General features: G+C 52.5%; 3 protein-coding genes across 3 annotated transcripts in view; all 3 read left to right on the forward strand.

The window, feature by feature from the left end:
• Positions 1–25,649, forward strand: part of LOC137458957 (zinc finger protein 850-like) — a 142,183-nt gene that overhangs the window by 10,513 nt on the left and 106,021 nt on the right.
• On the forward strand, positions 2,448–3,380 carry LOC137458960 (olfactory receptor 14A16-like). Its single transcript, XM_068170248.1, has one exon. It carries the CDS (start codon positions 2,448–2,450, stop codon positions 3,378–3,380), a length of 933 nt encoding a protein of 310 aa, XP_068026349.1.
• Positions 16,484–17,389, forward strand: LOC137458963 (olfactory receptor 14J1-like; the record flags this gene model as incomplete). The annotated part of the gene is made up of 1 exon (XM_068170250.1): positions 16,484–17,389. A coding segment is annotated over exon 1 (906 nt), but the record flags the coding sequence as incomplete, so codon positions are not given.

Genomic DNA, 25,649 nt, shown 5'->3' on the forward strand with positions numbered 1-25,649 from the left:
CTTGGCAGAGTCTTCTGGCAGTACCTAAGGATGATGTAATCAGCCCCAAATACTCCATGGGGCTCATTAAATACTGCTGAACCTCTAATTATTGCCAAGGTTTCTGCAGCTAATTGGAGAGGTTTTTATTGCACAAAGCATCTGATAAAAACTATTTTAAAGGGTACATTTCATTCCTTCTCAGCTGCAAACCACAGCAAAACCTGACAAGGTCCTACCCTGCTCACTGCTCATCCTCACTCCCCACTGCCCCCAGCAGAGCCATGAGCCAGAGGTGAGGGACAGGATCTGCCGTGCCAGGGGCTGGGGCTCAGGGCTTGGTCCTTTGGATCAATGAAACCCTTCCAGGTTCACTCAGCAGCAGAGCCACCTTTAGCTGCTTGTCCTGACCTGTCAGAATTGCCTCAGTTCTCTGCTCTCACCAGAGCCTGAAGATGGTTCAGTGCCTCCAGTGATGCTTCCCTTGCATCCACTCTGTCCTGCTCTAACCAGACCCTGGGGACCCTTTCCCAGTATGCTTCACTGGGACCCATTAAGAGTAGAAGAAACTTCAGAGTTTGAATCTGACTTTGACTCCTGGAGAGGTTTCATCAGCTTCTCACTCTCTGAAGTTCATGGACTTGGCACCAAAGCCACCAGAGGGCTCCTTTAAATGCCTTGGGCTGGTCCTGAGCTGCTGAGCTGGGCCAGGCTCCTGGGCTGGAGGGAGCTGCTGGCAAGCAGGCAGCACTGCGGAGAGACAGCTGTGGCCAGGAGCAGCTCCTCTGCACAGCACAGCAGGGCTGAGGACACTGCCAGAGGATCTCAGGGGGATGAGGAAGGCAGAGAGAGCTTCAATGTGCCCCAGACTGGGAGGATGCTGAGAGCTCAGTGGAGGAGAAGTCACTGCAGACACAGACATGGTGAGGCTGTGGGTGCAGGGTGGTGCAGGTGCAGCTCTGGGAGGCATCTCCTAAAGCTGGCGCTGGCACAGCCACAGCTGATGCTGACTGAGGGAAGAAGCTGTGGGTAAAAGAAGCCACCCCTGGCAGTGCAGAGCAAGGTGGGGCAGGGCAGGGTCCCTTCTGCTCTGGAGAGGCTGCTGTGTGGGTCAGGGCTGCTCACAGATGCAGCTCAGCACCAGGGAACTTCCAAAGGGACAATTCAAGGACAAGGTCCAAGCAGGGTCTGCTCTAAAGAGAGAAGAGTTCCTGAGTCTGTGTTTGCAGTTTCCTATTCTGAGGATGAGGGAAAGTGGGGGAGGTAGCAAAGGACCATTCAAGTTGGAAGAAGTCCTTGAAACTCAGGAGCTGTATCTTGGAGTGGTCAGGAGGTCAGCTGGGAGCCTCTTCAAGAGCCTTCAGCCTCTGCCTGTGGACAGCAGCAGCACCCTGGCTGCACTCATCAGGATGCCTCCACCAGTGCCCTGCAAACAGGCAGGTTTCTGTAGGTGAGTGCAGAGAGGCTGGGATGGCCTCTGTGAACAGAGCAAATCCATCATCCTGCACACTCCTGCCAGGGTGAAAACCTCCAGGCACCAGGGATCTGATCAGGGGAGGAAACTGAACCCAACAATGTTGTGGGAGGGAGCATTCAGACATCTCCATCTGATCCGCTCCAGGCCAGAACCTGCCTCTGAGCAAGGCCCTTGTCCTCCTCTTCCCCCCAGAAAAGCCTCAGGGTTGTGGGCTCCAAGGTGTGAAACACCTCCTCTGCAGCCAAAGCTCCAGCACAGGCAGAGAAGTGCCATTGGGTGTTGCAATGAGCCCTGAGTGTGCTGGGCTGGAAGTGTGGTGCTGAGACCTTGAGAGAGGCTGAGACACTGAGTGGTCTGTGGTGGATCCCTCTGCTCTCAGCAGGGTCTGGTGGCTTTTCAGGGGGACAGGGGAGTGTGATCACCTCCAGCTCAGCAGGGCACAAGCCCAGAGAAGTGGGGAAGCAGCAGCAGGGCCAGAGCAGCTCCCCTTACTCTGCTCTGAGCCACAGGCAGCCTCTTGCCTTCAGGGCTAACTCTGCTCCCCCTGAGGGCAGCAGAAAGGCTGTGTATGAGAACTTGTGACAGCCATGAACACTCTGGGGGTGAGATGTGGGCAGCTGCAGTGAAAAAGCCTAAAACATTCAGGAACTGCCTTTTTCTACCCTCTCTCCTTAGCACTGGGAGATGCTGAGAAGCCTTTCTGCTTTGGATCTCCTTCCTCTGAAAGTGGACACCAGAGCTTGCTGCTGCCTCCACCACTCCCCTGCTGCAGAGCAGGAGTGACTCAGCAGCAGTAAGCAGGAAGAGTCTCTGCTCTGCCCTGCATGCTCAGACAGCACAAAAGAGTCCAGCAACAGAGCTGGAGGGAGGTCTCCTCCAAAAGAAAACTAAAGTCTCTGTATCAGGGGCTGAGAAATGGCTTTGGTTGTGCTCCATTCACTTGTGACTGCCTTTGCCTTTTGGCTACTGCACTGTGCACAAAGGACAGCAGATGGCCAACAGCAGCTCCATCACCCACTTCCTCCTCCTGCCATTCTCAGGCACAAGGCAGCTGCAGCTCCTGCACTTCTGCCTCTTCCTGGCCATCTACCTGGCTGCCCTGCTGGGCAATGGCCTCATCATCACCACCATAGCCTGGGACCACCACCTCCACACCCCCATGTACTTCTTCCTCCTCAACCTTGCCCTCCTTGACCTGGGTGCCATCTCTACCACTGTGCCAAAATCCATGGCCAATTCCCTGAGGGGCAGCAGAGACATTTCCTATGCAGGATGTGCTGTCCAGGTCTTCTTTGTATTTCTCTTGCTTTCAGCAGAGTATTTTCTCCTCACCATCATGTCCTACGATCGCTATGTTGCCATCTGCAGACCCCTGCACTATGAGACCCTCCTGGGTAGCAGAGTTTGTCTCAACCTGGCAGCAGCTGCCTGGGCCTGTGGGGTTCTCTATGCTCTGCTGCACACAGCCAATACATTTTCCCTGCCCCTCTGCCAGGGCAATGCTGTGCACCAGTTCTTCTGTGAAATCCCCCAGATCCTCAAGCTCTCCTGCTCCACATCCTACCTCAGGGAGGTTGACCTTCTTGCTTTTAGTGCTTTTCCATTTGTGGGATGTTTTGTGTTCCTTGTGGTGTCCTATGTGCAGATCTTCAGGGCAGTGCTGAGGATCCCCTCTCAGCAGGGACGTCACAAAGCCTTTGCCACCTGCCTCCCTCACCTGGCTGTGGTCTCTCTGTTTATCACCACTGGCTTCTTTGCCTACCTGAAGCCTCTCTCCATTTCCTCCCCATCCCTGAATCTGTTGGTTGCAGTTCTGTACTCAGTGGTGCCTCCAGCAGTGAACCCTCTCATCTACAGCCTGAGGAACCAGGAGCTGAAGGCTGCCCTGAGCAAACTGATCTTTGGATGGTTTCAGAAGCAATAAACTCTCTGTCTCTCTGTCCTGAGCCATTCTGATGTCACTCAGTGCAGTTCCAGCCTGGCTTCTCAGGTTCTTCTTATGGTGGTTTCTTGGTTTTCTCATGTTGTATACAATCAAATTTTGTTCTTCTTCCCACTTATAATTCTCTGCTTACCTTAAAATTTTACCAGGTCTGTAAAGTAGGAGTGGTGTCCTCTGAGTATTAAACACAGTGAAGGTGTCTGCAGTGACATTCTTGTTCAAGATGTGGGTAAAGCTTCAGGTCACTGATTGTGTGCAGAGGTGGAGGGGCAAAGAGGACCAGCACAGGAGCGCAGCCAGGGAGCCCCAGCACTTGGGCTGTCTTGAGCTGCTCTTTCTGCCATTCCACCCGCTCCTGCTGAGCCTCTGTGCTGGGGCAAGGCCTGAGTGCTCTGGCAGCGTGGGCACCATCCTGCAGGCAGGGACAAGTCAGGGGCACTGCTGGCACAGAGCTAGCCTCCAGAGCACCATGGCCATACAGAAAGGAAATCTCAAGGCAGTGTCGGAAAGATTCAGTGTGCTTTCAAATGTACTCTCAAGAATGTGTTCAACACAGGATCTGGAGATGCAGTGTGTGTGTGTGCAGGGTGGGAGCACACAGCAGTGTCCTTGCCCAGCCAGCTCCTTTTTCATCACTGTGCTCTCAGCCCAGACCAGGGAAATGGCTCTTCCTGCACTGAGGGGCACTAAGTGCTTTGGTCAGCAGTCCCTGTGTGCACTGCACAGCCATGACATAAGCTTGGATACCCTGTGTGAGTGAGGAGGTGAACCTGAGTGAGAACAAACTCCATCAGCTGCTCTGGAGGTGCCATGAAGGCCTGGGGGACAGACAATGCTTTGAGGTCACTTCACCTGGAGAGTAACTTCCCAGGGTAAACCATGGGAGTGAAGAACTGGGATTTGCTTCCTTGAACCAAGCTCCCTGTGTCCATCCCTCATGCTGTGGGACAACTCAGGCAGGGCCAGAACATGGTAACACAGTGCAGGGCTGAGGAGCCTCACAGCCTCTGGCAGGTGCAGCAGGAGGCCAGGAAGACTCTGATGCAGTGCAGAACCTGTGTGAGGGATGGGGACTCCTGCCATTCACAGGCTGTGCTCCCTGTGTGTTCAACACAATAAAGGACCCTGCAGGGAGTTGTGTCTGTGAGTTCCTTCCTCTAAGGCTTCTGTGGAGCTGCAGGGCAGTGCCTGTGTGCGGAGGAGGAGGGGCAGAGTCCCAGCACAGCAGCAGTGCCAGGGAGCCCCAGAGCTTGGGTTGTCCTCAGCTGCTCTTTCTTCCCTTCCACCCTCTCCTGCTGAGCCTCTGTGCTGGGGCAAGGCCTGATCTAGTGTGGGGTATCCCTGCCCAAGGCAAGGGGGTTGGAACTAGCTGATCCTTGTGGTCCCTTCCAACCCTGACTGATACTATGATACTATGATACGAGTGCTTTGGCAGCTTGGCCACTGTGCTGTTGTGTGGCAATGCTGGGACTGCAGGCAGGGACAGGCCAGGGCTGCTTGTGGAACTGAGCTGTGCTCCAGAGCAGCACTGCCATCAGAACTGGAGGTCTCCTCATGTCTTCATAACCCAACCCTCACCAATTACAGACTGCACCTACTCTGAGTCCATACTGGATACCCTGACCCCCTTCCAGTATAGACTCAGTCCACACATGGTTCCTTTAACCCTTCCCAGTACAGATGTGGCCTCATCCCAGTACAAACTGGATCATACTGTCCTCTAGCACTGCAGCCTGGGTCCTGTCCCATTTCCAGTATAAGCTGCATTACTGTCCCCAGATAGAACAAAGTTCCTCCTTTTAACACATCCCAGTACAGACCTGGCCTCATCCCAGCACAAACTGGAACATCTTGGTCCCTTCCCAGTATTTACTGTATCCTTTCACATTAACTGTGTGCTCTGATTCCAACCCAGTACAGACTGGTCCCCCTGACAGTACAAACTGCATCTTCTGACTCACTCCCAGTACAGACAGGGCCCTCATCCCATCCCAGTATAGTCCAAGACCTGCTCCTTGACACTGGATCCAATGGCATCACCCAGTACAGACTGGGGACCATCCCAGTGCCAACTGCGTCTCCTGATCTCCCAGTACAGACAGGGTCTCATCCCACAGCAAAGTGGAAGCCCTGGCCCCCTCCCAGTTCCATTTGCTTCCCTCTCAGTGCAAACCAGAGAACAAGACTCCTTTCCAGTACTGACTGTGCCTGCTCCCAGGAAAAACTAAATCACCTGAACCCCTCCCAAGACCAGTCTGGGCCCCATCTCAGTACAACCTCAGTCCCCTGGCACATCCCAGTACAGTCTGAGACTCATCCCAGTTTATAGTGGATTCCTTTATCCCCTCCTTTATCCCCTGGACCCTGTCACAGTCACAACTCCATTCCCTAATCACACCAGAGTCCAGTCTGGGCCATCTCCCGTTTCAAACTGCCTCCCATTAACATCTCCAAGTACAGCCCAGGCCTTGTCCCAGTAGAAGCTGATTCCACTCATCCCATCCTTTGCTGCTTAATATTTTTATCACTGCTATAGACAGAGGGATGGAGGCACCATCAGCAAGGGTGCAGATGGCACTAAGCTGAGTGGTGCTGTTGAGATGCCAAAAGGACAGGATGGCATCCAGAGGGACCTGGCCAGGCTGGAGAGGTGGTGCCCAGGTGACCCTCATGAGGTTCACCAAGAGCAAGAGCAGGGTCCTGCAGCTGGGCTGGAACAATCCTCACTATCAATACAGGCTAGGGGAGGAGGTGATAGAAAGCAGCCCTGAGGAAAAGGACTTGGGGGTGCTGGTGGGGGAGAAGCTGGCCAGGAGCAGGCAGTGTGAGCTTGCAGCACAGAAAGCCAATGGCAGCCTGGGCTTCATCAAAAGCAGCATGGCCAGGGATGGAGAGAGAGGATGGATCCTGCCATTTTATGATGCTCTCCTCTCCTACTGCATCCAACTCTGGAGCCCTCAACACAGGAAGGACAGGGAGCTGATGGAGAGGTCCAGGGGAGGGACACCAAAATGATTTGGGGGGTTGGAAGCAATATGACATTCAGAAAAGCAGCTGTGCAGAGTGTGTGTGTGCAGGGGAGAAGCAGTCTCCCCCTGGAGCAGAATTTCTCTGTGAGCAGAGAGGCAGCTGCTCTCAGCTCAGGCTGCAGCAGCTTGTTGGGGCTCTGAGTGAGTAGCTACTGGCTCACAGGACATGGGGAGGCTTGCCGGCTGGGCAAGAGGTTTGCAGTTCTCCAGTGCTCAGTGTGGGACGAGCGGTTCTCATTCATCTCGCCATGGCTCCAGAAGCTTGCACCAGCACCTCAGGTGTCACAGGTGGAGCAAAGCAGCTTTCTGGCTGCAGACTTGGGCAGCAGGCATGCAGAGGCTGCTTTCCAATCCAGCAGCATTCAGCAGCTGCAGCTACAGCATGTTCTGGTTTCATGTGGACAAAATAGGCTTTGGGGAGCCCCAGGGCTGCTTGGTAGAACAAGGGAGGAACAAGAGAGTTCAACCTAGAGAATAAAGTTTGCCCAACCCATGGGAAGCTGCACAGGGAGTCCATAAGCATGGCAGATGGCCAGGCACAGCTGCAAACTGGGCACTTTGTTACCCTCGACCACAGGCCCTGCCTAGACAAGCCTGAGCCTGACTTTGCAGACTTTGCAGACTTACCAGCACCTTGTCCTTGGTCTAGTTTTGTGCTGAACACTCCAGATCCACAGGGAGGGGGTGCAAGGGGGTTTGTGTTTGGGCATGTTCAGACTTGTCCCTCCAGGACAAGCACGTGTAAGCTTTGGAGTGATCCATTCCATGTCCATGCAGGTTATTAAAGGATCCTGTTGAATGGCTACATGAGTTATTTTGATTCCCTCACTTGACCTTCAAGACTCCCCCAAGACCCCTCAAGGACACCTCCCTGAAGTAGGCACATGGCTCCAGCCCTGGTCCTGGGAAGAAATGCCCCCAAAAGTGGCCTTTTGGGACAGAAATGTCAAAGAAAATGCAGCAAGAGACAATACTTTTTAGGGTTGGGGTTTCCATTCTAATTAGGCATTATCCGTGGGATGAGGCTTTTCTTTTACCTCTAGCAAGCCCAAAGTGTTGGGGGGAAAGCAGACAAATCCCAGCCCAGCTGTAGTAATGGCAGTGGCTGTGCTGACTCAGCACTGTCATCACTCTCCTCAGCACTGGCTGGTGCTGAGAAGGGCAGGAGCACATTTGCTTTTGAGGAAAGAAGGTGTAAAAGAGGAGATTTCAGTTCAGTCTGCTGGAAAAAGCTCCCCAGGGGGAGCTTGTTTGGCCTGGCAGTGCTGGGGTCAGTGTATTGCTGTGTCCCCTGGGGCACACTGGCTACCGGCGTGGGGGTGAATATGCCAGGTGAGGGAGGAGCTGCGGCTGAAGCCCTTGCGGCAGACTGTGAAGGGGAAGGGCTGGCACCGGTGTGGGTGCAGTGGTACTGGCTGAGAGAGGCCATCTGAGTGACGCTCTTGCCTCAGGCAGCTCAGAGGTGCGGCTGCTTCTGCCTGTGGACGCAGCAGTGCCAGATGAGGTTGGAGCTGAGAGTGAAGCTCATGGCACAGTCACCACAAACAGAGGTACTGGGCTGGGCACTGGGCTGGGGGCAGTGGGGCTTCAGCAGCTCCAAACTGAGTGGAAAGCCTTGCCCACCCTGAGGGCATTGATGTGGCTGCTTGGGTGTCACAGAGGGGCTGATATGGGTTTCCCATCTTCCTCCTCTTCATATTCCTCCTCCTTCTGTTCTTTGTCCTATTCCATATCATCCTCCTCTTCTTCCACGTCATTCCCTTTGTCCACCTCATAATTATTGTCATCCTCCTCCGAATCCTCATATATTTCATCCTTGCTGTCCTCAGCCATGTCTTCATCAACCACTTCTCCTCTTCCTCAAGGCCGAGACTTGGCTCCTTCAAATTATTCTCCAGGAAATTCTTCTTATCCAAGATCTTGTCCAGATCCTTCTTTGAGGCCATGCTCAGCTCAGTGCATCTGTGCTTGGATCACAGCCAACAATCAGGTGATAGAAAACTCTGAGAGTCAAAAGCTTCAGGGTCTGTGCAAGTGGCAAAAGATCCCAGGATGATTCAGCATCCAAGGTTCTGCAGCTCAGAGAAACACCTGATGAAAGTCAAGGATCTCCAGCTCTAAAAACAGTGACCCTAAAGCCAGAGCCTTGGAGCTCTCCTGGATCACAGCAGCTGTGTCCAGCATCTCCCCCACTCAGACATCTCTCAGGCACAACCTGCACCAAGGGCCAGCACCAAGTCAGACTGCTCCAGGCTCAGTTCTCATCCTCTGAGAATGTTGAAGCTTTGTGAGTGTTTGCCCTGAGCTCCAGCAGAAGGAAACTGAACTCCAGGGCAGCCTCTCTGCCAGCCTCCTCCCCACCTCTCTGTGTGTTTGGACAGGCACCTTAGCTGTCACCATGTTTGGGGGCTCTACATTCCACTGGAGGCAGCCAGCTCTGTCCCTGTGCCTGTGTGCTTGGTGATTCTCTCTAGGCACAGCCACAGAAAGAGATTTGAATTCAGGATTGGTTCATGAGGAAGGGCTGCTAAGATCCAACCTTTTCATCTGCTCCTCACTCTCAAGAACTCTTGACTGGCTGAGAAATCACAGCCATGGCAGAACTTGTTGGCTTTGCCTCACCCTTGTGGACGGGCATGCTGCTGAGAGACAGCTTGTGCTGAACAGATGGTTCCAGAGGGCTTGGATTGCTGAGGGAACTTTCTCAGCCTTGGCTTTGCTTAGCTTCCAAAGAGCAACAATTCTTCTGTGGCTGTGTGCAGGCAGTTGTCTAAGGAGAGCAGGGGGCAGCTGGTGCCATGGAGCTGTGAGCTCCAGCTGCAGAGAGCAGTGGAGAAGTCTGATGCAAGGAGCAGGGATGGAAGGCCCAGGTGGGCAGAGACAGCAATGGGGAGGTTGGAGAGGGTGAGGAGCAAAGTTGTCCACTCAGTGTCAGCCCTCAAAGGACAGCTTCTCCTCCCAGTCCAGACTTCATGAGCAGACATCCTGCATCATTCTGGCTTGGTGGATGCTGCTGTCAGCTCTGCCCTCATCTGAGAAAGAATCAAATAGTTTGCCATCAAAATCTGAGCTTTGTGAGGTGCACTTTGAAATCTGGAAGCAAACAGCAAAGACACAAAGAGCTCCTTAGGGCACTTGGGAATCATTCCATGAACCTCAGGTACTGAGAGAAGAGTGAAGAAACTCTGCAAGAAGCAAGAAGCAAAACACAAAGTACCTTGAAGCATTGATTGGCCCCACTGAGGCTTGTTACTGCCAAAGCCTCCCCAGGGACTCGTTAGAGCAGCTCAGGAGAGGCTGTGATTGCAGCAGACAAAGGCAAAGTGCAGGAGAGCAAACTCTGGCTCTGGTTTCTGCAGCACAAAGGCCAAGGCCTGAGCACAGCCCCTGGGCAGGCAGATCCTGTCCCTCATGTGTGGGTCAAGGCTCTTCAGGTGCAGTGGGGGTAGGGGGTGGGTTTCATAGCAGCATAGCATGGCCTAGGTTGGAAGGGACCTCAGAGCTCCTCTGCTCCAACCTCCCTGCCATAGGCAGGGATGCCTCTCCAATAGACTCAGCTGCTCAAGGCTTCATCCAGCCTGGCCTTCAACATCCTCAGGAGAGGGCATCCTACCTGGGCAGCCTATTCCAGAGTCCCACAACCCTCATACTGAAGAACTTTCTTCCTAAGACCCAGTCTAAGCCTCCTTTTCCTCACCTTCAAACCTTTCCCTCCTGTCCTGTCACTAGACACCCTCATGAAAAGTCCCTCTCCAGCCTTCCTTTAGGATCCCTGTAGGGTTTGTGATGCTGAGTGGAGGACAAGGGCCTGACAGTCTCCAGCCTTCCTGGGGCTGTCGAAAGAGGCAGTGAGGCCCTCCCACTGCCTTAGGACAACATCTCCTCACAGGCCTTGGGGGCAGAAAATTGCCAGAGCCATTAGGGCACAGTCTTGGCTTCTCTTCATCACTCCCACCACTGCCATTGCCCTTTGCCAGCTCTACCACAGCTTTGTCCTGCACTGTCTCACAGCTGCTTCTCCTGCCCTGCAGGCTGCAGACCCTCATCTCACTTCCCCACCTTGGCCTTTCCATGCCTTCACTGACACCTGCCCACACTCACACTCTGCCTCTTGGGACACAAAGAGAAGGGCTGATCCCAGACTCCTTCTGGAGATCTTCTCAGGCCGCAGCACTGCCCTTTGAGAGAGGTTTCTTGTTCCTCATGACCAGTCTGCACCTGCCAGGCTGCACCATCTGGCAGTGTTCCTCTCTCCTGCTGTCTCCTACCTCACCAGGAGCTCCCAAGGCTGCTGGCCTTGCAGTTTCTTGCATAGACAGCACCAAGCCCTGTGCCTGCTGCTGTCCCATCAGGTACTCAGGCAGCAGAGACACAGCAACCAACCCATCAGCCCCTTCCTGCAGTCAGCCCAGGCCCTTTGGCAGAGGGCATCTCCCAGATCACTGTGCCCATCTGCCAGCCATGAGCCCAGGGCTGCCCTGTCAGCTCCTGCAGACACAACTGACCTCACAGTCCCTTTCCCAGCTGTGTTCCTGCTGTTGGCCAATCCTCTCATGAGGCAGAAGTGGCCCCACCTCCCCCTTCCCAGTCCTTGGCTTCCTACTGAATGGTGAGTTCCTGAGACACAACTGAGCACAGGATTGCACACTCAGCCATCAGCCTCCTTGTGGCCAGAGCCTGAGCAGGTAAAGTGATCACTTCCCTGGCTGTGCCTCTAACTGATCACTGCAGCTTGTCCTGTTTCCTTCCTGGGGAGAAGCAGCAGCCCACCTATCAGGGCCGGCTGGGACCTGACTAGCTGAGTAGGGACCCTGAAGACATGGACCTGGGCACTGCCAGGTATGCAAGAGGAGCCACCAGTGAATGCTCACCATGAACAAGGCCAGGTACATCTGGGGCTGCATTAGGAGCAGTGTGGGCTACCTACACCAGGGGAGTGGTCATCTCCCTCCATTTAGCCTTAGCATCCTGATCCACTTCTGCAGAGCAGGAGGTTCTTTTACAGACCCTGCAAATGAAACCAAGAAGGAACCAAGTAGCTAGTTGAGAAAAGCACCTGGCTTGTGCTTCACCTGCATGGGCAGGAAATACAGAAAAGGAGGGAAAGTAAGAAATAACAAAAGCAAAGAGAAAGTCACCACCATGGCTGCCAGCAACATCTCCCAGGCTCTGAAGGTCTCAAAAGCTGGGGGAGCTCCAAACTCCTCTGTTACCCTTGCAGCTTTATTCCCTTTCCAGTCTCAGAGGTGGTCACAGTTCCTCAGCCAGCTGCCATGCCTACAGCACATTCAACTCCTCTCAGCACTGTTCCAGAGTTATGGGGGGCATGCATGCTCTTCTGGCTCTGAACTGCTGCCTCACTCATCCTTGGGGGCTCTGTCCAGCAGCAGAGCCACAAAACTCTCAATGCATTCCATCATCTCTGGGTGCAGTCACACAGTGAGCCTCAGCTTGCATTGCAGCACTCTCCAAGGCGGAACCTGTGGCCTTGTCTAGATAACAGCTGCTGCAGTGTGGTGGTTTGAGCCTTAACTGGGATTTAAGAGCTCAGATGGGGGCAAGGCTGAGAATCCCTCCCCCACTCCCCCCTCCTCTTTCCCAACAGAGAGGAAAGAAAAGGGAAGGGTAAAATACACTGAGAAATAATTTGGAGTCAGTTTGGAAGCAGAGAGGTAAAAGTTTTCTTTAAAATACCTCTATATGTATACATATAACTATAAGAGGAAGGGTTCACAAGGGTAAGGAACAAGGATAGATAGGGAGATATACAACACCAACAGTCCTTTGGAGAAACGTGGATGCAGCAGGGAGAAAGACCAGGCCTGACCACATGGCAGAGAAGCAGGAAGCCAGCAGCGACTCTCTTAGTGCTCTCTTCCTGGTGAGGCAGAAGCAAAAGAGCCCCAAATGGTTGCTGTACTCTCCCCTTTATAGGCTTATACAGGGAGGGGGAGTGGAACAGACTAACTCAGTTTACCGGGGAGAAAACCCCCCCTCCAGGGGGGGAAGGGCTCTCAGAACCCCTCTCCCCCTGCTTTCAGGATGAGCATAACTCAGCACAGTGTTCCATACCTTATCTTATCCTCAGGACCAATGCCCTGATTAAAAGCCAGGCTGGGGTCTCACAGCACAGCTAGGACACAGGGCTGTTGGGGTTTGACTTCAGTGCTGCTGTGAAATCCCACAGCCTGAGCTCATGATTCACCAGAACTGGTGAAGGAGTTTTAAACTGCTGCTGCTGCCTTCAAGTTCTGCAGGAGCCACAGTGCCTTGTGAAAGCTCTGCCCCTGAAATCCCTGCGCCCAAACTGAGTCATAAACCAGGGACCAAGTCTGTCACTAGGATTGGGTCTAAACCCACTTACACTTCTCTCTGCAGAGGAGGGTCCATGCTGATGCTGTGACTCAACAGGAGGGCTTCACTTACCCCCTTCACTCCCAATCTCTCTGCAAGATCATTCCAGCCTAGCTCCAAAGGAGATTTTCCTGTCACAATCATTCTAATCCCACGCCAAATCCAGAGAACTTTGTGTATGACATCCATGTTGTAAGGAACAGAGTGAACCTTGACACCAAACTGAACCTGTTTGCATCTCTCTTACACCTTGCTGAAGTCCATCAGCTTCATTAACTGTGTCAAATTATCCTCCTGCTTCAGTCAAACTCACTGCAGCTTTCCTGATCTGAGTGAGGTGCACTTAGGTCCTGTCTTGTTTCTCCAAAGCCCTGGCCATTGATGTCCAAAAAATGGCAACTCTTTCTTTGTTGTCAGGCTGTTGGGGACTAAGGGAGGTGAAAACACCTCCATGGTGTCTGTAGGTATCTGTAGCCCTGTGGAGAAGGACTTGTGGATATTAGAGTTAAAGAATCCTGGATGGAAGGGACCTAAAAGAGCAACTAATCCAAACCCATGACCATGAGGATGGACATCTTCCACCAGTTTAGGTTGCTCAGAGTTCCTGATCCTGGACACTTCAAGGGATGAGGAATCACAGAATTGTTAGGGTTGGAAGGGACCACAAGGATCAGCCAGCTCCAACCCCCTGCCATGGGCAGGGACACCTCACACTAGAGCAGGTTGCTCAGAGCCCTGGAGGCCTTAAAAACCTCCAGGGATGAGGCTTTCACCACCTCCCTGGGCAACCTGTGCCAGTGTCTCACCACCCACATGGGGAAGAACTTCTTCCTAGCATCCAATCTGAATCTATCCATTTCTAGTTTTGTTCCATTCCCCTCCAATCCTATCACTCCCTGACACCCTCAAAAGTCCCTCCCCAGCTTTCTTGGAGCCCCTTTCAGATACTGGAAGGCCACAACAAAGTCTCCTCAGAACCTTCTCTTCTCCCTTTCTCTGGGTAACCTTTTCCAGTGTCCTGCCACCCTCACCACAAAATATTTCCTCCTTATGGCTGATCTAGCTCTGCCTTCTTTCAGCTTAAAGCCACTGTCCTTTGAGCAGGGATTTGGAGGCATCTGACATATGACCACTAGGTAGTGGCTGAAGCCCCTGAGCCCAGTGCTGTGGAAAATGAGAAGGCAGAGGAGTAGCTTGAGAGTGCTTGGAGACATGTGAAGATTGCCTGACTAGTGAAGAGCAGAATGAGAAAGAAATAAAGCCACAAAGTGGAGCTGGGGAGGTCCAGACTGGAGATGAGGAGAAAGAAATGTCACTGCCAGGGCAGTGCTGTGGGGCAGGATGTCACTCAGCAGCACCCTGGACCAGCTCAAGACTTGAAATTTCAAGGAACACCCAGGGAGGATGGAGAGAGAGCAGCAAAGGAAGGTGCCAGCAAGGTGGGGCAGCTGGCTGGGTGACTACAGCCTGCAGGGAAAGAGGCTCAGCTGATGCAGCAGCAGAGGACAGCCTGAGGGGCAGATGACAGAGGGCTGTGGAAGAGCTGAAAGGCTCCTGGCAGAGCCAAGCTCTTCCTGCCTTTGGTTCTGGCTGTGGTCTGTGCCACTGATGCCTCTGAGGAGACAACTCCTCCTTGCAGCCCTGGGGCCTCATTGCCTCCTTGTCCAGCCTCAGGAGCCTGGGAGGGGTTGTGACATAATCCCGCCCTTGGCATTGGTCCTCTTCACATCTCACTGCTCCAGGAATCCCCCTGAGGAGTGAGTGAGGGACAGGATCTGCCTGTCCAGGGGCCAGGGGTCAGGGCTTGACCCTTTGCATTAATGAAACACCTCCAGGTTTGCTCAGCATCAGAGACATCTTCCTCTGCTTGTCCTGACCTATCAGCACTGCCTCCAGTTCTCTGCTCCAACCACAGCCTGGAGACACTTTCCCAGCAGTGTCCTCACTGGGACCCATCAACCAGAGAAGAAACTTCAGAGTTTGAAAGTGACTTAAGCTTCTGGAGAGGTTTCATCATCTTCCTCTCAGTCTCTGATGTTTACATGGCACCAAAGCCACCAGAGGGTCATTAAAATGCCCTTGGGTTGGTCCTCTGCTGCTCAGCTGGGCTGAGCTCCATGGCTGGAGGGAGCTGCTGGAAAGTAGGCAGCAGAGAATAGTGTCAGCTGTGCCCAGGAGCAGCTCCTCTGCTCTGCACAGCAGGGCTGAGGGCACTGCCAGTGGATCTCAGCACGATGAAGAAGGCAAAGAGAGCTTGGAGGTGTCCAGGAGGGTGACTGAGAGCTGACAGGAGGAGAAGTCACTGCAGGCACTGACACGGTGAGTCTGTGGGGGCAGGGCAGTGCAGGTGCAGCTCCTGGAGGCATCTCCTAAAGCTGGCACAGCCACAGCTGCTGGGGGCTGGAAGGAAATCTTCCTGTGCAGAGGCTCTTTTCAGGCTTTTCTGAAGAGCTGTGGAGCCCTGGGGTGCAGGCAGGGGTGGTGAGGGCTGTCCTTCAGAGCAGGGTCCCTGCAGCCCAGGGGCTGTGTGCTGGGTCAGGGACTGTGCTGCCTGCCAGGCTCAGCACTGAGGCTGCCCAGGGAGCTCCACACAGTGTTGTGGGGAGAAGCTGTGAGTGGCAGGAGACAGCCCTGGCACAGCAGGGCAGGGCAGGGTCCTTCTGCTGTGGGGAGAGAACTGTGCTGGCCAGAGCTGCTCACAGTCCTGGCTCACCTCTGGGCATTTCTGAGGGGGTTTTCCATAAGAGCATCAAGGCAGCATTTTGCTGGAAGGGAAGGAGTCTTGGCTTTGAATGTTGATCCCCTTGGTGTGCTGGGAGGGCAGTGTGAGACTAGAATTTCACTGCTGTTCATAAGAATCTGAGGTCTCATTAGCCTTTGTCTGAGCTTTTCCTGAGCCCCTGCACACCCAGAGCTGCCCCTGGGCAGTGTCCTGCTGCTGGGAGGGGTCTGAAGGGCAGAGCTCAGCACACAGCAGGTGGGATGGGCTCTGTCAGCAGGGACAGGGAGGAAAGCTAGGAACAGAGAAGCAGCTCCTGGCAGGGACAGCTGCCAGCAGCAGGGACATGGGCTGCAGGCGGAGAGGGATCTTCTGTCAGAGATGCCCTGGCAAGGGGGATCAGGAACCTCTGTGCCATTCTCTGCACTGCAGACACATTTCCTAATGCAACCTTTTGCTCTCCTCTTCTACCCAGCAGAGGCCCAGCAGTGCCCTCAAAGCTAGGGACTCCAGGTCAGGAGTCACAACCTTGGCAGCTGACATTCATCTGAAGGCTCCTGGAGTGTGCACACAAAAGGAGGACAAAAGCTCTTCAGCTCCATCCTGTGAGCAGCAGTGAGCAGAGCTGGGGAAGGAGAAGGCTTCACCCCCAGCCCCTCTGCCTTTCTCTCTTCCCTTCACTGTCTCTGCAGCACTGCAGAGCTGTTCCCTGTTTCTCTACCTCTCCATGGGACTCTCATTCCCTGGGATTGGGCTGTTGGTCACTTTCTGTTCTGACACCAGAGGAATCTTCATGGCAATTCTGGGTCCCTGCTGCATTTGAAGATGTGATGAACCATCCCTGGTTGGTAGTGATGGGGACTGAGCTGATCCATTCCTCATGCAGCTCAGGGACAGGGGTTACAATGAGGCTGAGAGAAGTGTGCCCTAACTTGTCACTGCCTTTCCCTCCTTGGACAGGTCTCCATGGCCAGAGGCAGCAGATGGCCAACAGCAGCTCCATCACCCACTTCCTCCTCCTGCCATTCTCAGGCACAAGGCAGCTGCAGCTCCTGCACTTCTGCCTCTTCCTGGCCATCTACCTGGCTGCCCTGCTGGGCAATGGCCTCATCATCACCACCATAGCCTGGGACCACCACCTCCACACCCCCATGTACTTCTTCCTCCTCAACCTTGCCCTCCTTGACCTGGGTGCCATCTCCACCACTGTTCCCAAATCCATGGCAAATTCCCTGAGGGACACCAGGGACATCTCCTATGCAGGATGTGTTGCTCAGGCCTTTCTCATTCTCTTTTTCATTTCAGCAGAGTTTTCTCTCCTCACCACCATGTCCTACGATCGCTACGTTGCCATCTGCAGACCCCTGCACTATGAGACCCTCCTGGGCAGCAGAGTTTGTGTTCACATGGCAGCAGCTGCCTGGGGTACTTGTTTCTTCTACGCTCTGCTGCACACAGCCAATACATTTTCCCTGCCCCTCTGCCAGGGCAATACTGTGGAGCAGTTCTTCTGTGAAGTGCCCGAGATCCTCAAACTCTCCTGCTCCATGTCCTACCTCAGAGAACTTTGGCTTCTTGTGGGCAGTGGCTGTTTTGTGTTTGTTTGTTTTGTGTTCATTGTGGTGTCCTATGTGAAGATCTTCAGGGCAGTGCTGAGGATCCCCTCTCAGCAGGGACGCCACAAAGCCTTTGCCACCTGCCTCCCTCACCTGACTGTTGTCTCACTGTTTGTCAGCACTGGTATCTTTTCTTACCTGAAGACCCCTTCCATCTCCTCTACATCCTGCAACCTGGTTTTGTCAGTTCTATACTCAGTGTTGCCTCCAGCAGTGAACCCTCTCATCTACAGCCTGAGGAGCCAGGAGATCAAGGCTGCCCTGAGCAAACTGATCCCTGGATGCTTTCAGAAGCAATAAACTCTTTGTCTTCGCCTGCAGAGCAGTTCTGATGTCACTCAGTGCAGGCCCAGCCTGGCTTCTATATCTTTTGGTGGTAGGGGTGGATTTTTCCTCTTTGTCATCACCTTTCTAATTCACTGTCTGCTTTGCTTTTCTCTTTGAGAATTCATGTAACAGGACCTCTGCTCCTTCTTTGGTTAAACAAAATGAAGGACCTTTCCCAGAGCTTTAGGGACAATTCCTGCATGCAGAGTTGGCATAGAAAAGAGTCCCAGCACAGCCTCACTGCCAGGGAGCACCAGCACTCCCTGGACCCCTGGTCCCCTCCTAATATAGGCTGGCACCTTCCTTTGCCAATTTGATCTCCTGAACACCTTCTTGTCAAACTTGCTCCTCACCCGAGTACAAACTGATCCTGATTCTCTCCCATATCAGCTCCACCTGTCCCAGCATAAATTTCATACTCTGACCCTCCCAGTCCAGAATGGCCACATCACAGTACAAACTGGATACCCTGATCCCATCCCTCTAGAAACTGAGCCTCACCTCACCTGGGTCCCTTTAAGCCTTCCACATACAAACTTGTCCTTGTCCCAGTATAAACAAATTTTCCTGATCCCATCCCAGTACAGTCTGAGACTCATCCCAGAATAAACTGGAAGCCCTGCACAGGTTCCAGTATCAAATGAATCTCTCCAACTGCAACGTCAGTAACATGACCACCTTCCCAGTACAGACTGTGCCTCTTCCCAGTAAAAACTACATACCCTGAACTCTCCCCAGCATAGCTGTGGCCTCCTTCCAGAATAAACTGGATTGTTTTGCCCTCTCCCACTACAGTGTGGGTCCCATCCCAGTACAAAAGGCATTCCCTGGCTTCCCCCAGGACTGACTGCATCCATTCCAGTACAGTTTGGACACCTAATGCCCTCCCAGTACAGTGTGGGCCCTGTCCCAGTCTAAACCAGCTCCCTTTTACCCCTCCAAGTACACCTTAGGCCTTGTCCCACTATGAACTGGATGCCCTTATCTCCTACCAGTATAAACTGGGCAAGGCTTATTCTAAACTTAATCCCTTGGTTCCCTTCCAGTACAGACCCTGATCTAGCACAGTTGGGATCCCCTGGCCCCATTGTAGTACATTCTGGCCCTTATCCCATTACAAATTTGATCTTTTTAACCCTGTGGTGGTGAGAGAAGGTTCAGTTCTCCCTCCCCCACAAAGACAGAAACCACAGCTGACTCAGTCGGAGAAGCAAGATGAATTAAATCTGTATTTACAAGCAGGATGAAATGCAGGTTATATATACACAATATACAGTATTTACAATATATACAGAAATACACAGGAAAGAAAGTAATACAGAACAAAACTCCCTCCTCTGGACAGAGAAGGGTTCCCCCCCTGTACCCCCTCTCTCCCCCTACCTCCCTTTTTTCCCAAGAGGGTTAGAGAGAGAGAAAAGGTAATTATTAAGGAGGAAATTCTTGTTAGGCTCAAAAGCGCATGCAAGGATTAGTTTTCTTATCTCAAGGTTAACAGGTCCTGCCACTGTTGCTCAGAAGCAGACAGGCTGAAGAGACAGAACAGACTGGAACTGATGGAGAGACTCAAGCAGAACTGAAACTTAAAGTTGCATTCTACCGATCTACCAATGAAATTAATGTAGAATATCTGAATGTTTTCAAAATATTCAGCCAGAGGGTTCCAGCACTGTCCCTTTCTTAAAGGCACAGCCTAAAATGGTTGCACCCACCCAGCTCTCCCCCTGCCATTTCCATCCCTTCCCTGAGCTGTCTCAGCTCTCCCTGCCATTTCCTGACACCTCTGGATGGCCTCATGCATAGCAGCTCTGCCCTCGGAGGGACATTTCTTTGGCCTCATCTCCACTCTGAACCTTCCAAGCTGTCAGTGACTGTAGTGGGTTGAGAGAGAAGGCCTAGCTTTCTCTCCCCCACAAAGAGGAAAAAAAAACACAGCTAACTCAGCCAGAGAAGCGGAAGGAATGCTATATTTTACAAGCAATGTGGAAAGGCAGGTTAAATATACACAATATATACAGTATTTACAATATATGTGCAGAAATATACAGCAAGGAAAAAAAAAAGAATACAGGAATGAAATTCCCTCCTCCGGACAGAGGAGGGTTCCCCCCCTGTGCCCCACTCTCTCCCCCTCCCTCCCTTTTTTCCCAAAAAGGGTTAGAAAGAGAGAAAAAGGCAGTTATTAAGAGAGAAGAATTTTAGTAGGCCTATTAGTAGGATTAGTGCTTATCCTTATCCAAGGTCAGAACTCCAGCTGCTCAGAAGCAGACAGGCTGGAAAAGCAGGACAGAGAGAAACTGAGAAAGATTCCAACTGAACTCAAAACTTAAAGTTGCATTCTACCAATCTACCAATGAAATTCGTTTAGAATATCTGATTGTTTTCCTTATTATTCCAAAACATTCAGCCAGAGTGTCCCAGCACTGTCCCTCTCTTAAAGGCACAGCCTCAAACGGTCACAGTGACATAGAATGGAGTCAATACAGATGAGCAGTATGATCTAGTATTGTTCATTTATTAAGGGAACTTCTACAGCTTATATAGACTCAGGAAGCATCGTTGGCATCGCTTCATTGGATCCCCACGAGTGACCACACATCATACTGTTACAGATTATTGGTCAAACTACTAATGACACGTGAGGTTGTTGATGCAGCTGTGTGTCCTGTTATTCCCTGTTATTCTCTCTGTGTTTATAGCTACCAGTGTCCTGCTTTAGTATTCAGTATTCAGTATCACTAAGGTTGGAAGAGACCTCAAAGATCATCAAAGTCCAACCTGTCACCACAGACCTCATGACTAGAGTAGGGAGGACACTACTGCCCACTGCAGGCTTGAACTCAAGACCTTCCCATTAATGGTCTTACATGCTACCAACTGAGCCACAGTGTTCATATCTGGTATACATATATCTAGTTACATGCTGCAGGCACAGCACTGGTTTGCTACACTGCTAGCCACTTCTGAACTTGTGCTGAGCATGGCATATCACCATGTCAGGCTCTAGACCTACACTGCCAGATTGTTCACACTGCTCATCACTGGCATTGCCACAGGAGGGTACAGAAATGTCATGGTGATAGCTGCAAGGAAAGCAAGTTGGGTGTCAAGACCATGAAGGGAAAGAGCTGCAGGCATGGGGCAGTGTAGCACCACCTGCAAGGCTGAAAGCTCAACAGCACTGAGGTCTTTCTCCTTCTGTCTATGGCAGTTGCCTCTGCCACCAAGGCCAGGGAAGTGAAATTTTAGCTTGAGACTCTGCAATTGACTGCCAGGCTCTGAGGTCAGGGTTTGGCCTTTCTGCTGCAGAAACCAAACCCAGGTGGGGGACAGTGTAGGACAACCTGTGGTGGGGATGGCAATGGGCATTGGCAAGGCTGGAAGTCATCAGGAGAACCCAAGGCTTTGCCTTCTTGGCTCTGGCAATCATCCACCACCAAGTGCTGTGAGGAGACTTCCTAAGGCACCAGGGGGTCCTCAGAGCCTCCTTAAACAGCCCCAGGAAGGCTGGGGACTGTCATCCCCTTGTCCTTCACTCAGCATCACAAATCCCACACCCCACAGCACCTGAGGAGCCTTGACCCATAAATGAGGGACAGGATCTGCCTGCCCAGGCACTGTGGTCAGGGTTTGGCCTTTCTGCTCCATAAACCAAACCCAGAGTTTGCTCTCCTGCACTTTGCCTTTGTCTGCTGCAATCATGGCCTCCACTGAGCTGCTCTAAGGAGCCCTTGGGAGGCTTTGTTGGTAATGAGCCTCAGTGGGGCCAATCAGTGCTTCAAGGCACTTTGTGTTTTCCTTCTGATTTCTGAAGAAGTTTCTTCAGTCTTCACTCAGTACCTGAGGTTCCTGCAATGAACCTAAGTTCATTGTAGTGCCAAGTGCCCTAAGGAGGTGTTTGTGTCTCTGCAAGTTTAGAGCAGAGATGATAATTCCCCAAGTGACACTGACCCAGGCTGTCTCAGCAGGACATCTGCACTTGCTGGAACATCTGTCCTTCATGGCTGACATTGAGTGGACAACTTTGCTCCTCACCCTCCCCAACCTCCCCATTGCTGTCACTGCCCACCTGGGGCTTACAAGGTGATTCAGCAGAATGTGTTCCAATTCAAGAGCCTCTGAATGACAGAGTGGATAAGGACAAGGCTGACCTTGACTGCAAGGGATCCTGAATTCAAATCTCTTTCCATGGCTGTGCCTGGAGAGAAGCAACAAGCACACAGACACGGGGACAGAGCTGACAGAGATACAAACTAACAGAGCAGTTGAGAGCAGGACCAGGGCTGCAAGGGGAGCCAAGGGGCCCGGACCTGCAGAGCCTGTGGCTCCTTCTTCAGGCATAGGTGAATGTTAAACTCCCCTTTCCCACAGCCTATCCCCACTCAGCTCCCTGTTGCATCTGGATTTGAACAGGAGCTCTCCTCCCCACTTGCCTTTCTCATTTGCTTCAAGGATGCAGCACTTGGTTCTTTTTCACTCCCATCCTTTCTCACATGGTTTGGTTGCACATCTCATCACCTCCAGGGCCTCACAAAGACATGAAGGCCATCTCAACATTTCATTACCACTCCCTTTTTGGGTTCTTATAGATTGATCCTATTGCAAACTAAGTAACTGATCAACATGGATCCACAGGCTGCAGCCCAGGCTCTGGTTGTCTCTCTGGGCTGCAAGTGCTCACTGTTGGCTCCTGTTGAGCTTCTCATCCACCAGCTCCCCCAAGGCCTTTTCTTCATGGCTGCTCTCAAGCCAGTCCCTGCCCAGCCTATATCAGGATCCATGTACATGGTCTCTGTGCACAGTGTCCTGTGGGGTGCATGGGGATTGTTTTTAGGACTGTCCATGGAATCCCAAACACAAAACCTATTTATGGGTTTGGTCATGGTGAAATTACACTCACAACCTGAATTTGGTTGGGCTGTTGTGTTACAATTTTTGTGTTCAGGGTTGGTAAAATGGGTGTAAAAGATTCTCATTTCATTTGGTTCCTGGTGAGTAGATCCATTGACTCCCTGCATCCAGTCTGCATTTGCTCTTCTGCCATGGACTGCAGTTGAGCCACCTGAGGAGAGCTGACCCACCCCAGGCAGGTTTGCTGTCCTTTCATGTCCATGGAAAACAAGAGAGAGCTTAGCCTGCCTTGTTCTGTGGTGTTTCAGCACTTCCAGTGGATCTCAGCAGTACCTGGTCCCCAGGAGCTTGTGCTTGGGCCATGGTGAGTGTCCTTACTGCAAGGAGGAGGAAGAGAGGAGTGGGCAAGTGGTGTACATCATACACAGAGTTTCCACTGGTGTCTGCCCAGCTGATCCATGCAGTGAGGACAGAGTCTGCTCTCAGCACTGCCTGGGTAACAAATCCAAAACACAGCACCCTTAACAGCATGCTGCTCATCTGTATCTTCAGCTGGAATCAGTGTTCACCCAGGCACTGGTTCTGGGGCTGGGTCAGAATTCCTCCAAAATATAATCTCAGAGACTTGATCAGGGAGAGAAGGAAACAACACCCCTTGAAATGAGGCTCTTTAGCCTTCATGTGTATCAATGGGATGTGCACATCCCCTTCTTTGTCTCCTTAGGTCTTCTCTCATCTTCTCTTGAGGAGTGGACAGCACAGAGTCACCCTTGGGCAGAGCCCTGTGGCAGGAGATGCTTGCAGGGCAGAGCTGAGCACTCAGTGGATGGGGTGGGCACTGTGAGCAGGGTGAGGGAGGATACCAGGGACCAGAGCAGTAGAGTTGCCAATAGAATTGCAGGCAGCAGAGCCCTGAGCAGCAAATGGGAGGAACCTGCAGGCACTAGGAGGAATCAGCAGCCAAGGCCTGGGAGAGGCTGCCTGCAGGCTTCTCACTTGTGCAGATTTGTGCTCTTGGTTGTCTGCTGGGCAAGGAGCTGAGTCTCCACAGAAGACCTCCTATCTTCAGGAGCCCTGCCTGATCTCCTGTAGAACCCTGGTCAACACTGAGCTATTCCTTGCAGTTCAGTCCTCTTCTCTGAGCCCTTTGCTTCTCTCTGACTGGGGCCGTACCTTCTCTTTATCAGCCCTGAATCTCTGGGCTAGGCAAGAGCAGAGTTTGCAAATCTGCCCCCTGGAACTGCCCAGAGAGTAAGGAACCCAACTTTGGGACAGCAGCAAGACCCCAGTCTCTGGCTGACCCCTGAGCACCTCTCAATCCCCGCAGACCCTCCTCTCCACCACATGTCACCTCTTGTGGGGTTTTGAGGGTCATTGTCTGTGTTGGGAATTTAGGGGGTCAACCCCCTGAGCTCTAGGTGGTCAAGGGTCAGTTGCATGGCCAGAGGGGGGTGGTTAGGTAGCAGGGGGTGTCATCCCCATCAGCATTACAGCCAGGGGACTCAGCACAGGAGTTAGGGGTCAGATGCCTCCATTGCAAGAAGTCACACAGAGTCTCTTTACATCTCTGTCACTCAGAAGCAGCTGCACCTCTGAGCTGCCTGAGGCAAGAGCATCACCCAGATGGTCACCCTCAGCCAGCACTGCTGCACCCACACCAGTGACAGCCCTTCACTTGCACAGGCTGCAGCAAGGGCTTCAGCTGCAGCTTCTACCTCACTTGCATATTCACCCCCATGCCGGTAACCAGTGGGCACCAGGGGATACAGAAATACACCAACCCTGGCACTGTCAGGCCAAATGTGACCCCCTTGGGTGGCCTTTTCCAGCTCCACCAAGCTCAATGGTTCCTTTCTTTATGGCTGAAAGCTACTCTCACGAGTGGGAAAATTTCTAACAGTTGGAATGAGTCTCCTTCATTCATGTCCTGCTGAGAGTGCTGGGCAGTGCTCAGGTGAGGCCCAGCTCTGAGGGGCAGGGATTGTGTTGGGGCTAGGTTGAGGCCTGGGGTTAAGATCAAAGGACAAATGTCAAGGGTAAAGGCTGGGGCCAAGAAGAGTAATGGGGGCAGAGTCAGGGTCAGGAGTGGGTTTGGGAAGGAGATGAGCTCTAAGACGTGAGGTGCAGGAGGGGTTGAGCTCCACTGTGTTAGAGCAGGGGACTGAGTAGAGAGGATGGGAGGGGCCCAGTCTGTATTGTGAGGTGTGGTATTTTCAATGCAGACCCCAGGAAGACTCCCCCACTGCAGGGAACTGGGTGGGAAGAGAGGGAGACACTTCCCATTCTATGAGCCCACCAAGAGGGGGTTAGACATTCCACCTTCCAAATGCCAAGGTTCAGGACAAGAGATTAAATTTCTTGGTGTGATGAAGAGGTTATTAATTTATGAATATGCAATATGAATTATAGAAATAATATTTTGTATTAATTATTAAAATTATCACTAACCAATGAGTCACTATTTTATATCCATGTCCTAGTGCAGGATTATGAAATACATCCCAGAAGTGGTTCAGTATTGATCATTTGGACTCAATTAGAATATTTACAGAATTAATTTCTCTTAATATAACTCAGGCGACGAGACGCTGGCAGCTGCTTAACTCTATACAGAGGTATTACAATGTGTCAGAGGCTAGAACTAGAAATGTGCTGCTAGGCACAGGTGCTTTGAACTGAACGTCAGTGAGTGGGAATCAGGTGGAAGATACACTGTGTCCTTTGTTTGTAGCAAGGTTAGGTTCCGGCAGGCTGCTGCTGCCAGGGCTGGCTCCTGGGCTGACCTGGACAGCAATGGCGGAGACAACCTTCTCCCTCCTGTGGCAGCAGAGAGGGGATGGAATGTAGGCTTGCTGGTAGGCAGGCTCCCTTTGCAGGACTCAGGTGGCTCCCTCTGGATGGCAGGGAGGGGTCCTGCAGGGTTGGTCTGGCAGGGCTGATAGGGCTGATCCTGGGATGGGGCTGGCCCTCGTGGCAATGATCTTCAGGGCTGGTGAGGGCAGCCCTAGGGAAGAGGCACATCTACGTGAAATGGCAACTTCCCCTTTGCTTGGCTTGAAGGAGCAGGCAGGACCCTATCAGAGTGGTCCTGGCTTTGGAGCACAGGGCATGAACGGTGCTCTGGATTCCCCTGGGGTTCACTGGGCACGGAGCAGTGGAAGCGTCAGCTCCTCTTCTCATCCCTCAATGGCAGGGTCATGCAGGCAGTGCTGGTCCTGCTTTCTGAGCTGACACACAGGGTTTGCAGCTCCTCAGTCAGCTGCTTCAGGCTGAGGCAGATGTTTGCACTGCCGGACTCGACTAAGTCCCTTCCCCGGCAACTGGGCAGATCTTACCCTCAGGGGTCCAGTCCTCT

Source organism: Melanerpes formicivorus, unplaced genomic scaffold (genome assembly GCF_026170545.1).
Source record: "Melanerpes formicivorus ecotype bairdi unplaced genomic scaffold, bMelFor1.0.p_v2 SCAF_301, whole genome shotgun sequence".
Lineage (NCBI taxonomy): Eukaryota > Metazoa > Chordata > Aves > Piciformes > Picidae > Melanerpes > Melanerpes formicivorus.